This window comes from Oncorhynchus keta, chromosome 4 (assembly GCF_023373465.1).
Source record: "Oncorhynchus keta strain PuntledgeMale-10-30-2019 chromosome 4, Oket_V2, whole genome shotgun sequence".
Classification (NCBI taxonomy): Eukaryota; Metazoa; Chordata; class Actinopteri; order Salmoniformes; family Salmonidae; genus Oncorhynchus; species Oncorhynchus keta.
Genome location: NC_068424.1, coordinates 6,154,126 through 6,173,764, shown reverse-complemented (window position 1 = coordinate 6,173,764; position 19,639 = coordinate 6,154,126). Strand labels below are relative to the sequence as shown.

General features: G+C 56.4%; 1 protein-coding gene across 3 annotated transcripts in view; it reads right to left on the bottom strand.

Moving 5' to 3' along the window:
- Positions 1–19,639, bottom strand: part of LOC118394781 (nuclear receptor coactivator 2-like) — a 195,677-nt gene that overhangs the window by 28,621 nt on the left and 147,417 nt on the right. For 2 of the 3 annotated variants that reach the window (XM_052498964.1, XM_052498970.1), the window contains exons 12-18: positions 18,894–19,089; positions 17,613–17,819; positions 15,956–16,177; positions 15,407–15,518; positions 13,589–13,790; positions 6,018–6,246; positions 4,488–4,627 (exon numbers count right to left, since the gene is read on the bottom strand). In XM_052498964.1, the coding sequence (XP_052354924.1) occupies positions 4,488–4,627; positions 6,018–6,246; positions 13,589–13,790; positions 15,407–15,518; positions 15,956–16,177; positions 17,613–17,819; positions 18,894–19,089 (1,308 nt within the window). The remainder of the gene's footprint in view (positions 1–4,487; positions 4,628–6,017; positions 6,247–13,588; positions 13,791–15,406; positions 15,519–15,955; positions 16,178–17,612; positions 17,820–18,893; positions 19,090–19,639) is intronic. The other variant, XM_052498967.1, reaches the window with a different exon arrangement.

The following is a 19,639-nucleotide window of genomic DNA, read 5'->3' as shown; positions in this document are numbered from 1 at the left end:
GTCTCTCCCTCCCTCCCTCCGTCCGTCTCTCCCCTCCCCTCCCTCCGTCAGTCTCTCTCTCCCTCCTCCTCAGTCTCTCCCTCCCTCCCTCAGTCTCTCCCTCCCTCCGTCTCTCCCTCCCCTCCCTCCGTCTCTCCCTCCCTCCCTCCGTCTCCCTCCCTCCCTCCGTCAGTCTCTCCCTCCCTCCCTTCCTCCGTCAGTCTCTCCCTCCCTCCCTCCCTCCGTCAGTCTCTCCCTCCCTCCCTCCGTCAGTCTCTCCTCCTCCCTCCCTCCCTCCGTCAGTCTCTCTCTCCCTCCCTCCGTCAGTCTCTCCCTCCCTCCGTCCGTCTCTCCCTCCCTCCGTCCGTCTCTCCCTCCCTCCCTCCGTCAGTCTCTCTCTCCCTCCGTCCGTCTCTCCGTCTTTCCGTCCGTCTCTCCCCTCCGTCTCTCCCTCCCTCCGTCCGTCTCTCCCTCCCTCCGTCCGTCTCTCCCTCCCCTCCCTCCGTCCGTCTCTCCCCTCCTCCGTCCGTCTCTCCCTCCCTCCCTCCTCCCTCCCTCCCTCCCCTCCGTCCGTCCGTCCCTCCCTCCCTCCCTCCGTCCGTCCGTCTCTCCCTCCCTCCGTCCGTCCCTCCCTCCCTCCGTCCGTCTCTCCTCCCTCCCTCCCTCCGTCCGTCTCCTCCCTCCCTCCGTCCGTCTCTCCCTCCCTCCCTCCCTCCGTCCCAGTCTCTCCCCTCCCTCCGTCCGTCTCTCCCTCCCCTCCCTCCGTCCGTCTCTCCCTCCCTCCCTCCGTCCGTCCGTCTCTCCCTCCCTCCGCCCGTCTCTCCCTCCCTCCGCCCGTCCTCTCCCTCCCTCCGTCCGTCTCTCCCTCCCTCCCTCCGTCCGTCTCTCCTCCTCCTCCGTCCGTCTCTCCCTCCTCCGTCCGTCTCTCCGTCCGTCCGTCTCTCCGTCCGTCCGTCCGTCCCTCCCTCCGTCCGTCTCTCCGTCCGTCTCTCCTCCTCCCTCCGTCCGTCCGTCTCTCTCCTCTCCTCCCTCCGTCGTCTCTCCCTCCCTCCGTCAGTCTCTCCCTCCCCTCCGTCCAGTCTCTCCTCCTCAGTCAGTCTCTCTCCCCTCAGTCAGTCCGCCCCTCCCTCCGTCCGTCTCTCCCTCCCTCAGTCAGTCTCTCCCTCCCTCCGTCAGTCTCTCCCTCCCTCAGTCAGTCTCTCCTCCCTCCGTCAGTCTCTCCTCCCTCCGTCCGTCTCTCCCTCCTCAGTCAGTCTCTCCTCCCTCAGTCAGTCCGTTTTCTCCTCCGTCCGTCTCTCCCCTCCCTCCGTCCGTCTCAGTCCCTCCCTCCGTCCGTCCGCCCTCCCTCCGTCCGTCTCTCTCTCTACCTGCATCTCTCCGTCCGTCCGTCTTTCCGTCCGTCCCTTTTCTCTCCGTCCGTCCGCCCGTCTCTCAGTCCGTCCGTCTCTCAGTCCGTCCGTCCGTCTCTCTCTCCCTCCATCTGTCCGTCTCTCAGTCCGTCCCTCCGTCCTGTCCGTCTCTCCAGTCCGTCCGTCCGTCTCTCAGTCCGTCCGTCCGTCCGTCCCGTTCCCTCCGTCCGTCTCTCCTCTCCCTCCTCTCCCTCCCTCCGTCCGTCCCTCCCTCCGTCCGTCTCCCTCCCTCCGTCCGTCCTCTCCTCCCCTCCTCCGTCCGTCCGTCTCTCCCTCCCTCCCTCCGTCCGTCTCTCCCTCCCTCCCTCCGTCAGTCGTCTCTCGTCCCTCCCCTCCTCCGTCCGTCTCTCCCTCCCTCCGTCCGTCTCTCCCCTCCCTCCGTCCGTCCCCTCCCTCCGTCCGTCTCGCCCTCCCTCGTCCGTCTCGCCTCCCTCCGTCGTCTCGCCCTCCCTCAGTCAGTCTCCGCCCTCCCTCCGTCCGTCTCGCCCTCCCTCCGTCCGTCTCGCCCTACCTCCCTCTCTCCGTCCGTCCGTCTCTCCGTCCGTCCGTCTCTCGTCCGTCCGCCCGTCTCTCCGTCCGTCCGTCTCTCAGTCCGTCCGTCCGTCTCTCTCGCCCTACATCTGTCCGTCTTTCAGTCCGTCCGTCCGTCTCTCTCTCCGTTCTCCAGTCCGTCCGTCTCTCAGTCTGTCCGTCGTTTTCAGTCCGTTGTCCGTCTCTCAGTCCGCCTCCGTCCATCTCTCAGTCCGTCCGTCCGTCTCTCCCTCCTCAGTCCGTCCGTCCGTCTCTCCAGTCCGCCTGCCTCCGTCTTCAGTCCGCCTGTCCGTCTCTCCAGTCCGTCCGTCCGTCTCTCTCAGTCCCTCCGTCCGTCTTCAGTCGTGCCCGTCCGTCTCTCAGTCCGTCCGTCCGTCTCTCAGTCCAGTCCGTCCGTCTCTCCCCGCCTCTTCAGTCGTCCGTCTTTTCAGTCTGTCCGTCTCTCAGTCCGCCTGTCTTTCAGTCTGCCTGTTTTCTTCCTTTCCAGGTCTCTCTCTCCCTCCATCAGTCCGCCTGTCTCTCCGTCCGTCTGTGTCTCAGTCCGTCCGTCTGTCTCTCAGTCCGTCTCTCTGTCCCTCTCCGTCCGTCCGTCTCTCCCTCCGTCCGTCCGTCCGTCCTCCGTCCGTCCGTCTCTCAGTCCGTCTGTCTCTCCGTTTGTCCGTCTGTCTCTCCGTCTTCCGTCTCTTCTCCGTCCGTCCCTCCCCGTCCCTCACTCCCTCACTCCCTGCCTGTCTCTCCGTCCTTCCGTCCGTCTCTCTCTCTCTCTCTCCGTCCGGTCCTCTCCTCACCTCCCTCTCTCCGTCCGTGCCTGTCTCTCCTCCTTCCGTCCGTCTCTCCGTCCTTTCCGTCCATCTCTCCGTCCTTCCGTCCGTCTCTCCGTCTGTCTTGTCTCTCTCTCTCCGTCCGTCCGTCTGTCCCTCCCTCTCCCCTCCCCTCCCTCCCTCCCTCCCTCCTCCTCCCTCCTCACTCACTCACTCACTCACTCCCTGCCTCTCCATCCATCTCTCTCTCTCCGTCCGTCCGTCCGTCCCTCCCTCACTAACTCACTGCCTGTCTCTCCCTCCATCTGTCCGTCTCTCAGTCCGTCCGTCCGTCTCTCAGTCCGTCCGTCCGTCTCTCAGTCCGTCCGTCCGTCTCTCAGTCCGTCCGTCCGTCTCTCAGTCCGTCCGTCCGTCTCTCCCTCCGTCCGTCCGTCTCTCAGTCCGTCTCTCTCCCTCCGTCCGTCCGTCTCTCAGTCCGTCCGTCCGTCTCTCAGTCCGTCCGTCCGTCTCTCAGTCCGTCCGTCCGTCTCTCAGTCCGTCCGTCCGTCTCTCAGTCCGTCCGTCCGTCTGTCCCTCCCTCAGTCCGTCTCTCAGTCCGTCCGTCTCTCAGTCCGTCCGTCCGTCTCTCTCTCCGTCCGTCCGTCTCTCAGTCCGTCAGTCTCTCAGTCCGTCCGTCTCTCAGTCCATCCGTCTCTCAGTCCATCCGTCTCTCAGTCCGTCAGTCTCTCTCTCCCTCCATCAGTCCATCTGTCTGTGTCTCAGTCCGTCCGTCTGTCTCTCAGTCCGTCTCTCTGTCCCTCCGTCCGTCCGTCTCTCCCTACCGTCCGTCCGTCTGTCTCTCAGTCCGTCTGTCTCTCCCTCCGTCTCTCCCTCCGTCCGCCTGTCTCTCAGTCCTTCTCTCTGTCCCTCCGTCCGTCCGTCTCTCCTCCGTCCGTCCGTCTCTCAGTCCGTCCGTCCGTCCGTCTCTCACTCCCCGTCCGTCCCTCCCTCCGTCCGTCCCTCCGTCTCTCAGTCCGTCTGTCTCTCCGTTTGTCCGTCCGTCTGACTGTCACTCCGTCCTTCCGTCCGTCTCTCCGTCCTTCCGTCCGTCTCTCAGTCTGTCTGTCTGTCTCTCAGTCCTGACTCCTCGCTCACTCACTCACTCCCTGCCTCACTCATCTCACTCCTCTCCGTCCTCCCTCCTCACTCACTCCTCTGCCTCACTCCTCCTCACTCCCTGCCTCTCTGTCCTTCCCTGTCTCTCTGTCCTCTCCGTCCGCCTCTCTCTCTCCGTCCGTCCCTCCCTCACTCACTCACTCCCTGCCTGTCTCTCTGTCCTTCCGTCCGTCTCTCTCCGTCCGTCTCTCTGTCCGTCCCTCTGTCCGTCTCCTCTGTCCGTCCGTCACTACTCCCTCCCTCCTCTCCCTCCCTCCTCTCTGTCCATCTCTCTCTCTCTCTCCCTCCGTCCGTCCCTCCCTCACTAACTCCCTGCCTGTCTCTCAGTCCTTCCGTCCGTCTCTCTCTCTCCGTCCGTCCGTCCGTCCCTCCTCACTCACTCCCTGCCTGTCCTCCCTCCGTCCGTCCCTCCCTCCGTCCTTCACTCACTCCCTGCCTGTCACTCACTCCCTGCCTGTCACTCACTCACTCCCTGCCTGTCACTCACTCCCTCCGTCCGTCCGTTACTCACTCCCTCCGTCCGTCCGTCACTCACTCCCTCCGTCCGTCCGTCCGTCACTCACTCCCTGCCTGTCACTCACTCCCTGCCTGTCACTCACTCCCTCCGTCCGTCCGTCTCTCCGTCCCTCCGTCTCTCCGTCCGTCTCTGTACCTGTTGTACCTGTAGCCGGTGCTGCAGCTGTAGCCTCAGTGTATTAGGCTGGTTAGGAACCACCGCCTGGGGCCTCAGCCTCATGATGGGGTATCCTGGTCTGGGGCCCATCTGGACAGCCATGGGGTGGAAGCCTTGCCCTGTGGGTAGAGGAGGAAAATTATTACTTTTTCATGGCTCTCTTCTCCCTTTGCAGAAGGCATATAGTCAATGTGTTTGGAATATCGAATCGCAATACATATAGAATTGTGATACAATACTTTGTTATATACCCTTTGTTGGCAATGACAGAGGTCAAACGTTTTCTGTAAGTCTTCACAAGGTTTTCACACACTGTTGCTGGTATTTTGCTTTACACGGATCAGTCGTCCTGGTCCCTTTGCAGAAAAACAGCCCCAAAGCATGATGTTTCCACCCCCATGCTTCACAGTAGGTATGGTGTTCTTTGGATGCAACTCAGCATTCTTTGTCCTCCAAACACGACGAGTTGAGTTTTTACCAAAAAGTTATATTTTGGTTTCATCGGACCATATGACATTCTCCCAATCTTCTTCTGGATCATCCAAATGCTCTCTAGCAAACTTCAGACGGGCCTGGACATGTACTGGCTTAAGCAGGGGGACATGTCTGGCACTGCAGGATTTGAGTCCCTGGCGGCGTAGTGTGTTCCTGATGGTAGGCTTTGTTACTTTGGTCCCAGCTCTCTGCAGGTCATTCACTAGGTCCCCCCGTGTGGTTCTGGGATTTTTGCTCACCGTTCTTGTGATCATTTTGTCCCCACCGGGTGAGATCTTGCGTGGAGCCCCAGATCGAGGGAGATTATCAGTGGTCTTGTATGTCTTCCATTTCCTAATAATTGCTCCCACAGTTGATTTTTTCAAACCAAGCTGCTTACCTATTGCAGATTCAGTCTACAATTTTGTATCTGGTGTCCTTTGACAGCTCTTTGGTCTTGGCCATAGTGGAGTTTGGAGTGTGACTGTTTGAGGTTGTGGACAGGTGTCTTTTATACTGATAACAAGTTCAAACAGGTGCCATTAATACAGGTAACGAGTGGAGGACAGAGGAGCCTCTTAAAGAAGAAGTTACAGGTCTGTGAGAGCCAGAAATCTTGCTTGTTTGTAGGTTGGGCCAAAATACCAGCAACAGTGTGTGAAAACCTTGTGAAGACTTACAGAAAACGTTTGACCTCTGTCATTGCCAACAAAGGGTATATAACAAAGTATTGAGATAAATTTTTGTTTCTGACCAAATACTTATTTTCCACCATAATTTGCAAATAAATTCATTAAAAATCCTACAATGTGATTTTCTGTATTTTTCTCTCTCATTTTGTCTGTCATAGTTGAAGTGTACCTATGATGAAAATTACAGGCCTCTCTCATCTTTTTAAGTGGGAGAACTTGCACCATTGGTGGCTGACTAAACACTTTTTTGCCCCACTGTATGTTATCCCAATACGTATTGAATCGTAACTCAAGAATTGTGATAAAATTGAATTGTGTGGTCCCTGCCAATTCCCACCACTACCTGTGGGGTCCTGCATGGGTCTGCCAGACCCAGGGTCGTGGTATCCTCTCTGGGCTAGATGGGAGCCGGGTGTGGGGTCCTGCATGGGTCTGCCGGCCCCAGGGCCGTGGTACCCTCTCTGGGCTAGATGGGAGCCGGGTGGCAGGTCCTGCTGGCCGTACACTGGAGGCTTCTGGTCCAACAACATGGACGGGTCTGAAGAGAACTGATCCTGATCTACAGACTGACCCTGTTGGGAGAGGAGAGAGATGGGTGAGAAGGAGAGGAGAGAGGGATGAGACGGAGAGAAGAGAGGGATGAGAAGGAGAGGAGAGAGAGGGGTGAGAAGGAGAGAGGGTGAGAGGAGAGAGGGATTTGAGAAAAAGGAGAGCAGAGGGGTGAGAAGGAGGAGATAGGGGTGAAAAGGAGAGGAGAGAGATGGGTGAGAGGAGAGGAGAAAGAGGGGTGAGAGGAGAGGAGAGAGGGGTGAGAAGGAGAGGAGAGAGGGATGAGAAGGAGAGGAGAGAGGGATGAGAAGGAGAGGAGAGAGGGGTGAGAGGAGAGAGGGGTGAGAGGAGAGAGGGATGAGGAGGAGAGAGGGATGAGGAGGAGAGAGGGGTGAGAGGAGAGAGGGGTGAGAAGGAGAGGAGAGAGGGGTGAGAAGGAGAGGAGGGGGGTGAGAAGGAGAGGAGAGGGGTGAGAAGGAGAGGAGAGGGGTGAGAAGGAGAGGAGAGGGGTGAGAAGGAGAGGAGAGGGGTGAGAAGGAGAGGAGAGGGGTGGGAAGGAGAGGAGAGGGGTGGGAAGGAGAGGAGAGGGGAGAGAAGGAGAGGGAGAAGGAGAGGAGAGGGGTGAGAAGGAGAGGAGAGGGGTGAGAAGGGAGAGGGGTGAGAAGGAGAGGAGAGGGGAGAAGGAGAGGGATGAGAAGGAGAGGAGAGGGGTGAGAAGGAGAAGAGAGGGGTGGAAGGAGAGAGAGGAGAGGAGAGGGGTGAGAAGGAGAGGGGAGAGAGAAGGAGAGAGAGAGGGGTGAGAAGGAGAGGAGAGAGAGAGAGAGGGGAGAGGAGAGGGGTGAGAAGGAGAGAAGGGGGAGAAGGAGGAGAGGGGTGAGAAGGAGAAGAGAGGGGTGGGGGAAGGAGAGGAGAGGGAGAGTGGGAGAGGAGAGGGGTGAGAAGGAGAGGAGAGGGGTGAGGGGGAAGGAGAAGAGAGGGAGAGGAGAAGTGAGAAGAGGAGAGGGGTGAGAAGGAGAAGAGAGGAAGGAGAGGAGAGGGGTGGGAAGGAGAGGAGAGGGGTGGGAAGAAGGAGAGGAGAGGGGTGGGAAGGAGAGGAGAGGGGTGGGAAGGAGAGGAGAGGGGTGAAGAAGAGAGAGGGAGAAGGGGTGGGGTGAGAAGGGGAGAAGAAGAGAGGGGTGGGATGGAGAGGAGAGGGGTGAGAAGTAGAGAGAGAGGGGTGAGAAGTAGAGGAGAGGGGGAGAGGAAGGGGTGAGAAGGAGAAGAGAGGGGTAGAGGGGAGAGGAGAGGGGGAGAAGGAAGAGAGGGGGAGAAGGAGAGGAGAGGGGTGAGAAGGAGAAGGAGAAGGGTGAGAAGGAGAAGAGAGGGGAGAAGGAGAAGAGAGAGAGGGGTGGGAAGGAGAGGAGAGGGGTGAGAAGTAGAGGAGAGGGGTGAGAAGGAGAGGAGAGGGGAGAGGAGAGGGGTGAGAGGAGAGGGGTGGGAAGGAGAGAGAGAGGGGAGGGAGAGGGGAGGAGAGGGGTGAGAAGGAGAGGAGAGGGGTGAGAAGGAGAGGAGAGAGGGGAGGGGGAGAAGGAGAGGAGAGGGGTGGGAAGGAGAGGAGAGGGGTGAGAAGGAGAGGAGAGGGGGAGAAGGAGAAGAGAGGGGTGAGAAGGAGAGAGGGGTGAGAAGGAGAAGAGAGGGGTGGGAAGTAGAGGAGAGGGGTGAGAAGTAGAGGAGAGGGGTGAGAAGGAGAAGAGAGGGGTGGGAAGGAGAGGGAGAGGGGAGAAGGAGAGGGGTGAGAAGTGAGAAGGAGAGGAGAGGGGTGAGGAAGTGGGAAGGAGAGGAGAGGGGTGGGAAGGAGAAGGAGAGGGGGGGAAGGAGAGAGAGGGGTGGGAAGGAGAGGAGAGGGGTGAGAAGAGAGAGAGAGAGGGGAGAAGGAGAGGAGAGGGGTGGGAAGGAGAGGAGAGGGGTGAGAAGGAGAGAAGTGGGAAGGAGAGAGAGGAGAGGGGGTGAGAAGGAGAAGAGAGGGGTGGGAAGGGTAGAGGAGAGGGGTGAGAAGGAGTCAGGAGAGAGTGGACAGAGAGAGGAGAGGGGTGAGAAGGAGAAGAGAGGGGTGGGAAGGAGAGGAGAGGTAGGGGAGAAGGAGACAGAGGGGTGAGAAGGAGAGGAGAGGGGTGAGAAGGAGAGGAGAGGGGAGAAGGAGAGGGGTGAGAAGGAGAGGAGACAGAGAGTCAGGACAGAGACGGGAGTCAGGACAGAGAGGAGAGGGGTGTAGAGTCAGGACAGAGACTGTAGAGTCAGGACAGAGAAGAGTCAGGACAGAGGGTGAGAAGGACAGAGAGAGAGGACAGGGAGTGGACAGAGACGGTAGAGTCAGGACAGAGGGTAGAGTGACAGAAGTAGAGGAAAGAGGGGAGTCAGGACAGAGACGGAGAAGAGAGACGGCAGAGTCAGGACAGAGAGTAGAGAGGACAGAGGGGTGACAGAGAGTAGAGTCAGGACAGAGGGGTGACAGAGAGGAGAAGAGAGGTAGGTGGGACAGAGACTGTAGAGTCAGGGACAGAGAAGGTCAGGACAGAGACGGGGTCAGGACAGAGACTGTAGAGTCAGGCAGAGGGGTAGAGAGACAGAGTAGAGAGGACAGAGGGGTAGAGTCAGGACAGAGACTGTAGAGTCAGGAGAGGCGGGGTCAGGACAGAGAGTAGAGTCAGGAGAGGGTAGAGGGAAGAGTCAGGACAGAGAGAGAGTGGACAGAGAGTAGAGTCAGGACAGAGAGGAGTCAGGACAGAGAGAGAGTCAGGACAGGTAGAGTCAGGACAGAGAGGAGAGGACAGAGGGTGAGAGACGGTAGAGTCAGGACAGAGACGGTAGAGTCAGGAGAGACTGTAGAGAGGACAGAGACGGTAGAGTCAGGACAGAGAAGTAGAGTCAGGACAGAGGGGAGAGTCAGGACAGAGGAGAGGGGTGAGAAGACAGAGAGACAGAGAGGTAGAGTCAGGACAGAGACGGAGAGTCAGGACAGACGGGAGAGGCGGGAGTCAGGACAGAGACGGAGAAGACAGAGGCGGAAGACAGAGGGGTAGAGGGACAGAGACGGTGTAGAGTCAGGACAGAGAGTAGAGAGACAGAGAGTAGAGTCAGGACAGAGGGGTAGAGAGAACAGAGACGGTAGAGTCAGGACAGAGAGGTAGAGTGGGACAGAGACTGTAGAGTCAGGACAGAGAGAGGGGTAGAGTCAGGACAGAGGCGGAGAGGAGAGACGGTAGAGTGACAGAGATGGTAGAGTCAGGACAGAGAGGAGTGAGAAGGAGAAGGACAGAGACTGGAGTCAGGGAAGGTAGAGTCAGGAGAGGGGAGTCAGAGAAGAGAGAAGAGAGGGGTGGGAACGGGAGAGGAGACGGTAGAGTGAGAAGGAGAGGAGAGACGGGAGTCAGGACAGAGAAGTAGAGAGGACAGAGGTAGGTGAGAAGGAGAGGAGAGGCGGTAGAGAGACAGTGAGTAGAGAGGAGAGGGGAGTCAGGAGAGATGGTAGAGTCAGGAGAGAGAAGGAGAGGAGAGGGGTGAGAAGGAGAGTCAGGACAGAGACGGTAGAGTCAGGACAGAGACTGTAGAGTCAGGACAGAGACTGTAGAGTCAGGACAGAGACTGTAGAGTCAGGACAGAGACGGTAGAGTCAGGACAGAGACGGTAGAGTCAGGACAGAGACAGTCAGGACAGAGACGGTAGAGTCAGGACAGAGACGGTAGAGTCAGGACAGAGACTGTAGAGTCAGGACAGAGACGGTAGAGTCAGGACAGAGACGGTAGAGTCAGGACAGAGACGGTAGAGTCAGGACAGAGACGGCAGAGTCAGGACAGAGACGGCAGAGTCAGGACAGAGACGGCAGAGTCAGGACAGAGACTGTAGAGTCAGGACAGAGACTGTAGAGTCAGGACAGAGACTGTAGAGTCAGGACAGAGACGGTAGAGTCAGGACAGAGACGGCAGAGTCAGGACAGAGACTGTAGAGTCAGGACAGAGACTGTAGAGTCAGGACAGAGACTGTAGAGTCGGTAGAGTCAGAGAGACGGTAGAGTCAGGACAGGACAGAGACTGTAGAGTCAGGCAGAGGCGAGTCAGGACAGAGTCAGGACAGAGTCAGGACAGAGACGGTAGAGTCAGGACAGAGGCGAGTAGAGTCAGGACAGAGACTGTAGAGTCAGGACAGAGACAGAGGCGGTAGAGTCAGGACAGAGACTGTAGAGTCAGGACAGAGACGGTAGAGTCAGGACAGAGGACGGTAGAGTCAGGACAGAGACGGTAGAGTCAGGACAGAGACAGAGACGGTAGAGTCAGGACAGAGACTGTAGAGTAGAGTCAGGACAGAGACTGTAGAGTCAGGACAGAGACGGTAGAGTCAGGACAGAGACGGTAGAGTCAGGACAGAGACGGTAGAGTCAGGACAGAGACGGTAGAGTCAGAGGACAGAGACGGTAGAGTCAGGACAGGACAGACGGTAGAGTCAGGACAGACAGAGACGGTAGAGTCAGGACAGAGACTGTAGAGTCAGGACAGAGACTGTAGAGTCAGGACAGAGGCGGTAGAGTCAGGACAGAGACTGTAGAGTCAGGACAGAGGCGGTAGAGTCAGGACAGAGACGGTAGAGTCAGGACAGAGGCGGTAGAGTCAGGACAGAGACGGTAGAGTCAGGACAGAGACGGTAGAGTCAGGACAGAGACGGTAGAGTCAGGACAGAGACGGTAGAGTCAGGACAGAGACGGTAGAGTCAGGACAGAGACGGTACAGAGGCGGTAGAGTCAGGACAGAGACGGTAGAGTCAGGACAGAGGCGGAAGAGTCAGGACAGAGGCGGTAGAGTCAGGACAGAGGCGGTAGAGTCAGGACAGAGATGGTAGAGTCAGGACAGAGACTGTAGAGTCAGGACAGAGGCGGTAGAGTCAGAACAGAGGCGGTAGAGTCAGGACAGAGATGGTAGAGTCAGGACAGAGACTGTAGAGTCAGGACAGAGACGGTACAGAGACGGTAGAGTCAGGACAGAGGCGGTAGAGTCAGGACAGAGACGGTAGAGTCAGGACAGAGATCAGGACAGAGGTAGAGTCAGGACAGACACTCAGGACAGAGACGGTAGAGTCAGGACAGAGACGGTAGAGTCAGGACAGAGCGGTAGAGTCAGACAGACGGTAGAGTCAGGACAGAGACTGTAGAGTCAGGACAGAGATGGTAGAGTCAGGACAGAGACGGTAGAGTCAGGACAGGACGGTAGAGTCAGACAGAGAAGGTAGGTACAGAGACGGTAGAGTCAGGACAGAGAGGAGTCAGGACAGACGGTAGAGTCAGGACAGAGACGGTAGAGTCAGGACAGAGAGAGTCAGGACAGAGACGGTAGAGTCAGGACAGAGACGGTAGAGTCAGGACAGAGACGGTAGAGTCAGGACAGAGAGGACAGGACAGAGACGGTAGAGTCAGGACAGAGCGGTAGGTCAGGACAGAGACGGTAGAGTCAGGACAGAGGCGGTAGAGTCAGGACAGAGACGGTAGAGTCAGGACAGAGACGGTAGAGTCAGGACAGAGACGGTAGAGTCAGGACAGAGACGGTAGAGTCAGGACAGAGACGGTAGAGTCAGGACAGAGATGGTAGAGTCAGGACAGAGGCGGTACAGAGACGGTAGAGTCAGGACAGAGACTGTAGAGTCAGGACAGAGACGGTAGAGTCAGGACAGAGACGGTAGAGTCACGGTAGAGTCAGGACAGAGACGGTAGAGTCAGGACAGAGACGGTAGAGTCAGGACAGAGACGGTAGAGTCAGGACAGAGACTGTAGAGTCAGGACAGAGACTGTAGAGTCAGGACAGAGATGGTAGAGTCAGGACAGAGGCGGTACAGAGACGGTAGAGTCAGGACAGAGACGGTAGAGTCAGGACAGAGACGGTAGAGTCAGGACAGAGACGGTAGAGTCAGGACAGAGACGGTAGAGTCAGAGTCAGGACAGAGACGGTAGAGTCAGGACAGAGACGGTAGAGTCAGGACAGAGACGGTAGAGTCAGTAGAGTCAGAGAGACGGTAGAGTCAGGACAGAGACGGTAGAGTCAGGACAGAGACGGTAGAGTCAGGACAGAGGCGGTAGAGTCAGGACAGAGGCGGTAGAGTCAGGACAGAGGCGGTAGAGTCAGGACAGAGACAGGACAGAGACAGGACAGAGACGGTAGAGTCAGGACAGAGACGGTAGAGAGTCAGGACAGAGACGGTAGAGTAGAGTCAGGACAGAGACGGTAGAGTCAGGACAGAGACGGTAGAGTCAGGACAGAGACGGTAGAGTCAGGACAGAGGCGGTAGAGTCAGGACAGAGACGGTAGAGTCAGGACAGAGGCGGTAGAGTCAGGACAGAGGCGGTAGAGTCAGGACAGAGGCGGTAGAGTCAGGACAGAGACGGTAGAGTCAGGACAGAGACGGTAGAGTCAGGACAGAGACGGTAGAGTCAGGACAGAGACGGTAGAGTCAGGACAGAGAAGGTAGAGTCAGGACAGAGACGGTAGAGTCAGGACAGAGACGGTAGAGTCAGGACAGAGACGGTAGAGTCAGGACAGAGACGGTAGAGTCAGGACAGAGACGGTAGAGTCAGGACAGAGACGGTAGAGTCAGGACAGAGACGGTAGAGTCAGGACAGAGACGGTAGAGTCAGGACAGAGACGGTAGAGTCAGGACAGAGACGGTAGAGTCAGGACAGAGACGGTAGAGTCAGGACAGAGACGGTAGAGTCAGGACAGAGACGGTAGAGTCAGGACAGAGACGGTAGAGTCTCTGGCCAACAAAGAAGAATGACAAGACAGATGGGAACTAGTGAGAGGAGAGTGATTCTGACATGTCCCACCAGACCAGGTACACAGAGATTAGAGATGGTGGAGAGTGATAACCCTGTCAGAGATAATAAACTATTAAGACAAAGGAAGGAAGGACAGAGGCCTTTTCTTAAGTGGTTTGCTCAACTCCTCCGTCCTCTCTCCTCGAAGATAATCAAGGAGAGGGAACGTGGATGAAAATGTGCTTGTGTGAAATGAGACTCCTTCTCCACTCAGGCCAATGACATTTATGAAGGTGTGAAGGGCTAACATTAAGTTAGTTGTGCAAGTCATTTTCTAGATTAATGATAAGAAACTAATTGTTTTTAAAAACAGGTGCATATTGTTCTCCTTTGACAAAACAAAAGCTGATTCAAAACGGGGTGTGTCAGATTTCAAAAACTTTTCGGCGAAAGGACTCAGGTAGGATACACATCACTATCCTCAATGAAAGGACGGAGGAGAGACGGTGGAGGACGGACTATTCCCCAAATGAGAAAAGGGCAGCTAGAAGGAAGAAACAGAGATAAAAGACTGGGATCAGGGACAGACTGACCTGTCCCATCAGAGTCGGTATCCCCAGGGCTCGGTCTATCTCCTCCAGGCCATCAAAGTCCTTTAACACGGTGTAGAGCTGGGATAGGAGAGCCCCCTCATCACTACCACCTCCATCACCAGGCCCCTGACTCTGACCACTGGGCCCCGGAACCCCACACAACACCTCCTGCTGCTGCTGTTGCTGGGAGGCATACAGAGACCTGGGGAGAGGGGAGAGGGAGGAGGGGAGAGGGAGGGAGGAGGGAGGGAGAGGAGGAGGGACGGAGGAGGGGAGGAGGGGAGAGGGAGGGAGGGAGGAGGGGAGGAGGGGAGAGGGAGGGAGGAGGGGAAAGGGGAGAGGGAGGGAGGAGGGACGGAGGAGGGGAGAGGAGGAGGGACGGAGGGGAGGGGAGAGGGAGGGAGGGAGGAGGGGAGGAGGGGAGAGGGAGGGAGGAGGGGAGAGGGGAGAGGGAGGGGGAAGGGGAAAGGGGAGAGGGAGGGAGGAGGGACGGAGGAGGGGAGAGGAGGAGGGACGGAGGAGGGGAGGAGGGAGAGGGAGGGAGGGAGGAGGGGAGAGGGGGGGAGAGGGAGGGGAGAAGGGGAGAGGGGAGAGGGAGGGGAAGGGGAGAGAGGAGGGAGGAGGGAGGGGAGGGGGGAGGGAGGAGGGACGGAGGAGGGGAGAGGAGGAGGGACGGAGGAGGGGAGGAGGGGAGAGGGAGGGAGGAGGGGAGGGAGGGAGGGAGGAGGGGAGGGGAGAGGGAGGGAGGAGGGGAAAGGGGGAGAGGGAGGGAGGAGGGACGGAGGAGGGGAGAGGAGGAGGGACGGAGGAGGGGAGGAGGGAGAGGGAGGGAGGGAGGAGGGGAGGAGGGGAGAGGGAGGGAGGAGGGGAGAGGGGAGAGGGAGGGGGAAGGGGAAAGGGGAGAGGGAGGGAGGAGGGACGGAGGGAGGGGAGAGGAGGAGGGACGGAGGAGGGGAGGAGGGGGAGAGGGAGGGAGGGAGGAGGGGAGGAGGGGAGGGAGGAGGGAGAGGGGGGAGGAGGGGAGAGGGAGGGAGAAGGGGAGAGGGGAGAGGGAGGGGGAAGGGGAGAGGGAGGGAGGAGGGACGGAGGAGGGGAGAGGAGGAGGGACGGAGGAGGGGAGGAGGGGAGAGGGAGGGAGGAGGGGAGAGGGAGGGAGGAGGGGAGAGGGGAGAGGGAGGGGGAAGGGGAAAGGGGAGAGGGAGGGAGGAGGGACGGAGGAGGGGAGAGGGAGGAGGGACGGAGGAGGGGAGGAGGGGAGAGGGAGGGAGGAGGGGAGAGGGAGGGAGGAGGGGAGAGGGGAGAGGGAGGGGGAAGGGGAAAGGGGAGAGGGAGGGAGGAGGGACGGAGGAGGGGAGAGGGAGGAGGGACGGAGGAGGGGAGGAGGGGAGAGGGAGGGAGGGAGGAGGGGAGGAGGGGAGGGAGGGAGGAGGGGAGAGGGGAGAGGGAGGGAGGAGGGACGGAGGAGGGGAGAGGAGGAGGGACGGAGGAGGAGGAGGAGGGGAGAGGGAGGGAGGGAGGAGGGGAGGAGGGGAGGGAGGGAGGGAGGGGGAAGGGGAAAGGGGAGAGGGAGGGAGGAGGGACGGAGGAGGGGAGAGGAGGAGGGACGGAGGAGGGGAGGAGGGGAGAGGGAGGGAGGGAGGAGGGGAGGAGGGGGGGAGAGGGAGGGAGGAGGGTAGAGTTGTCAAAGTTCTATACAGTAACTATGCCTAGACCCCAAAGAGCAGACAAAGCAGAAGCATAGTTGCCAGGAAAAACTCCTGAAGGAATACAGTGACATGGAACTCAAAACTACTTCCTGAAACGGATTTGTATGTGTACCTGTTCTGGTTGAAGGGGGTCTGCTCAACAGGCATCACGCTGTCTGGCCACGGAGCCGTCTGATTGGGTGGAGCCTGTTGCTGGGAGAACTGGTGGGGCCCCATACCCATGTCTGTTAAAGAGAGATTCAAATTAACATAACTTAAAACAAGCATATGTCCATACCAGGCTGAGTTACTAGAGAGCAGGTGATTGGTTAGAGACAGAAGTGTGTCAGGATGTTATACAAGTGACTGGCCACCAGGTGGGAGCCTTGTCCCTCTACAACTTTTAGTCATACATTTTCATACTTAAAGAAAAAAATGTTTAAAAAAAAAATCTTCGTACTGGTCCCTCATGGGAATCGAACCGACAACCCTGGCGCTGCAAGCTCTACTCACTCCATGTACGTAGAACCACAATAATTGGCCTGGTTTCAAAGGACTGGGTTTCTTACAACCCAAGGAGAAAGTGGCTAAGACCCCCCCCCCCCCCTACTAGAAAATAGGTATAGAATGAGATATTGTAGAGCAGCCCAGGTATAGAACTACTAGATATTCACTCTCTCACCGTTGACCATCATCTGAGACTGCAGCATCTGTCTGGGTCCAGGGCCGGGCTGACTGTTGGGTCTCATAGTGCCTCCAGGGCTGGGCCCCATACGGCCGAGCGTCGTCCCCTGCTGACCTGGGACCCCTGGAGGACGGACCGATGATGACCCGCTCTGACCTGGGCCCCCAGGACCCCAACCTCCCTCCTGCTGCATGCCCTGCCGAGGACCATCCATCTGACCTAGAGAGAGAGAGAGAAAAAGAGAATGAGAGAGAGAGAGAGGGAGAGAGAGACAGACAGACAGAGAGAGAGAAACAGAGAGAGAGAAACAGAGAGAGAGAGAGAAACAGAGAGAGAGAGAGAGAAAGAAACAGAGAGAGAGAGAGAAACAGAGAGAGAGAGAGAAACAGAGAGAGAGAGAGACAGAGAGGGAGAGAGAGAGACAGAAAGGGAGAGAGAGAGACAGAGAGGGAGAGAGAGAGACAGAGAGAGAGAGAGAGAGAGAGAGAGAGTGAAGATAAAGAAGCGACAAGGTCACTTTTTTTATATACAGTACCAGTCAAAAGTTTGGAATCACATTCCAGGGTTTTTCTTTCTTTCTACTATTTTCTACATTGTAGAATATTAGTGAAGACATCAAAACTATGGAATTACACATATGGAATCAGTGGCGCAGCGATCTCAGTGCTAGAGGCGTCACTACAGACCCTGGTTTGATTCCAGGCTGTATCACAACCAGCCGTGATTGGGAGTCCCATAGGGCGGCACACGATTGGCACAGCGTCGTCCGGGTTAGGGGAGGGTTTGGCTCGGGGTTAGGCCGTCATTGTTAACTAACTATTTGTTCTCCAACCGACTTGGACTGGTTTAAAAACAAAAAGGTTAAATAAAAACACATAAATGTCGTAAACCGAAACAAAATATATTTTATATTTGAGAATCTTCAAAGTAGCTTTTGTCTTGATGACAGCTTTGTACACTCTTGGGATTCTCTCAACCACCTTTGACCCCGCCTCTCCCCTTTGACCCCGCCTCTCCCCTTTGACCCCGCCTCTCCCCTTTGACCCCGCCTCTCCCCTTTGACCCCGCCTCTCACCTTTTTGTGTCCAAACATTGGACTGGAACTCTATATAAGAGTGTATTGTAAAAGACTCAGATGTAAATGTGTGTCTAACTGGAGCTGTGCATTGTTGGTGCCACGGTGAGGAGTGTGTGGGTGACCCTCCACTTCCTACCACAGGAACAGGAAGTGAGTCAATCGAGCAGTGTGACGTGTCATCGACACCCCCCGGCAGAGAGACACAGAGAGAAACAGAGACACAGAGAGAGACAGAGAGAGACAGACAGACAGAGAGACAGAGACAGAGAGAGAGACAGAGACAGAGACAGAGAGAGAAGAGAACCATTCTACAGCATGGGGGTCAAGGCATAAAATCAATCTATTCTACATTATCTATCAAATTGATTATCTATCAAATTGATCTTTTCCCATTCTGATACAGAATTCTCTAACGAGACATCTCTGATCCAGACTTTAGACCAAAAGAGTATAGCAGTGAATTGTACAGCTCAGAGACTGGAGGCCAGTCTCTATTCCCTATGCAGTGTGCACTACACTACACTACACTACACTACACTACACACACACTTAACCTCTCCACTACGATCCACCCACCTGAGAGGTTGGCCTGGTTAGACATCATGGCGGTGTGGTTTGCCAGAATTCCTTGCTGCTGTTGTAGGAGCGTGTAGGGACTGAGGGTTCCCACAGGGGGATACTGGCCCTGGGGGACCCCTGACACGGTCATGTCCAGGGATACACTCCTCACAGGGAGGCCCCTAGCTGGCCCCTGGCCCTCCGGCCCTCTGGCACCGCCATAGTCTGGAGAGAGAGAGGATTGAGGGTTTGAGATGTGTTGGTGTGGCTAAACACATACTGGAGATGGGGGTGATGAGGCAGTCGTATACGTTGTCATTTAGATTTTATGAGAAGTGGTGTGTGTGTGTGTGTTAATGTTTGTGCGTATGCAAGTGAATGTGTGTGTTTAACTTGGTCCGTGTTATCTAATGTCTGTGACAAATCAAAGTCTACTGGTCGTGTACACAATTTTGCAGATGTTATCGCAAGTGCTGTGAAACGATTACGCGCACGCGCACACGCACACACACACACACACACACACACACACACACACACACACACACACACACACACACACACACACACACTCACGTGCACATACACTCCCTGAACACTAACAGATGACCTCTGAACCTTTAGTGTGTGTGTGTGTTCTCTCTCTGCATGTATGTCTATATCTCTGTGTGTGTGTGTGTGTGTGTTTGTGTGTGTGTGTGTGTGCACGTCAGTGTGTTCTCTCTCTGCATGTATGTCTATGTGTGTGTGTGTGTGTGTGTGTTCTCTCTCTGCATGTATGTCTATATCTCTGTGTGTGTGTGTGTGTGTGTGTGTGTGTGTGTGTGTGTGTGTGTGTGTGTGTGTGTGTGTGTGTGTTTCTCTCTGCATGTATGTCTATATCTCTGTGTGTGTGTGTGTGTGTGTGTGTGTGTGTGTGTGTGTGTGTGTGTTCTCTCTCTGCATGTATGTCTATATCTCTGTGTGTGTGTGTGTGTGTGTGTGTGTGTGTGTGTGTGTGTGTGTTCTCTCTCTCTGCATGTATGTCTATATCTGTGAGTGTGTGTGTGTGTGTGTGTGTGTGTGTGTGTGTGTGTGTGTGTTCGTTCTCTCTGCATGTATGTCTATATCTGTGTGTGTGTGTGTGTGTGTGTGTGTGTGTGTGTGTGTGTGTGTGTGTGTGTGTTCTCTCTCTGCATGTATGTCTATATCTGTGTGTGTGTGTGTGTGTGTGTGTGTGTGTGTGTGTGTGTTCTCTCTCTGCATGTATGTCTGTATCTGTGAGTGTGTGTTCTCTCCAGGTATGTATGAGCCACTCACTGCCTGGCCCCATGCCCCTCTGCTGCTGCTGTGTTGCCATGGCGTTGGCAGGGCTGGTTTCCTGGGTGATGTGCAGTATGTCGTTGATGATGGTCTGTTTGTCCAGGGAGGAAGGCAGAGAGACGGGCCGCGGCTCACCGAACAGCTGGGGCTGGACACACTGCAGCTCATCTAGGATATCATCCAGCTCTGACGACTAGACACACACACACACACACACACACACACACACACACACACACACACCACACACAGTGTTTAACACAAGTGACAGGTACGGCAGGACTTCCTGTCCCCAGCTCTTTTCCGTTTCCTGAGAAAAGTAATATGACAGGTCACGTCGACCAATAAAAAAAAATGTTTAATGATGTACTAACGCAACAACGCCACATCACAACGCTACATCACAACGCCACATCACAACGCCACATCACAACGCTACATCACAACGCTACATCACAACGCTACATCACAACGCTACATCACAACGCCACATCACAACGCCACATCACAACGCCACATCACAACGCCACATCACAACGCTACATCACAACGCCACATCACAACGCTACATCACAACGCTACATCACAACGCTACATCACAACGCTACATCACAACGCCACATCACAACGCCACATCACAACGCCACATCACAACGCTACATCACAACGCTACATCACAACGCCACATCACAACGCCACATCACAACGCTACATCACAACGCCACATCACAACGCTACATCAC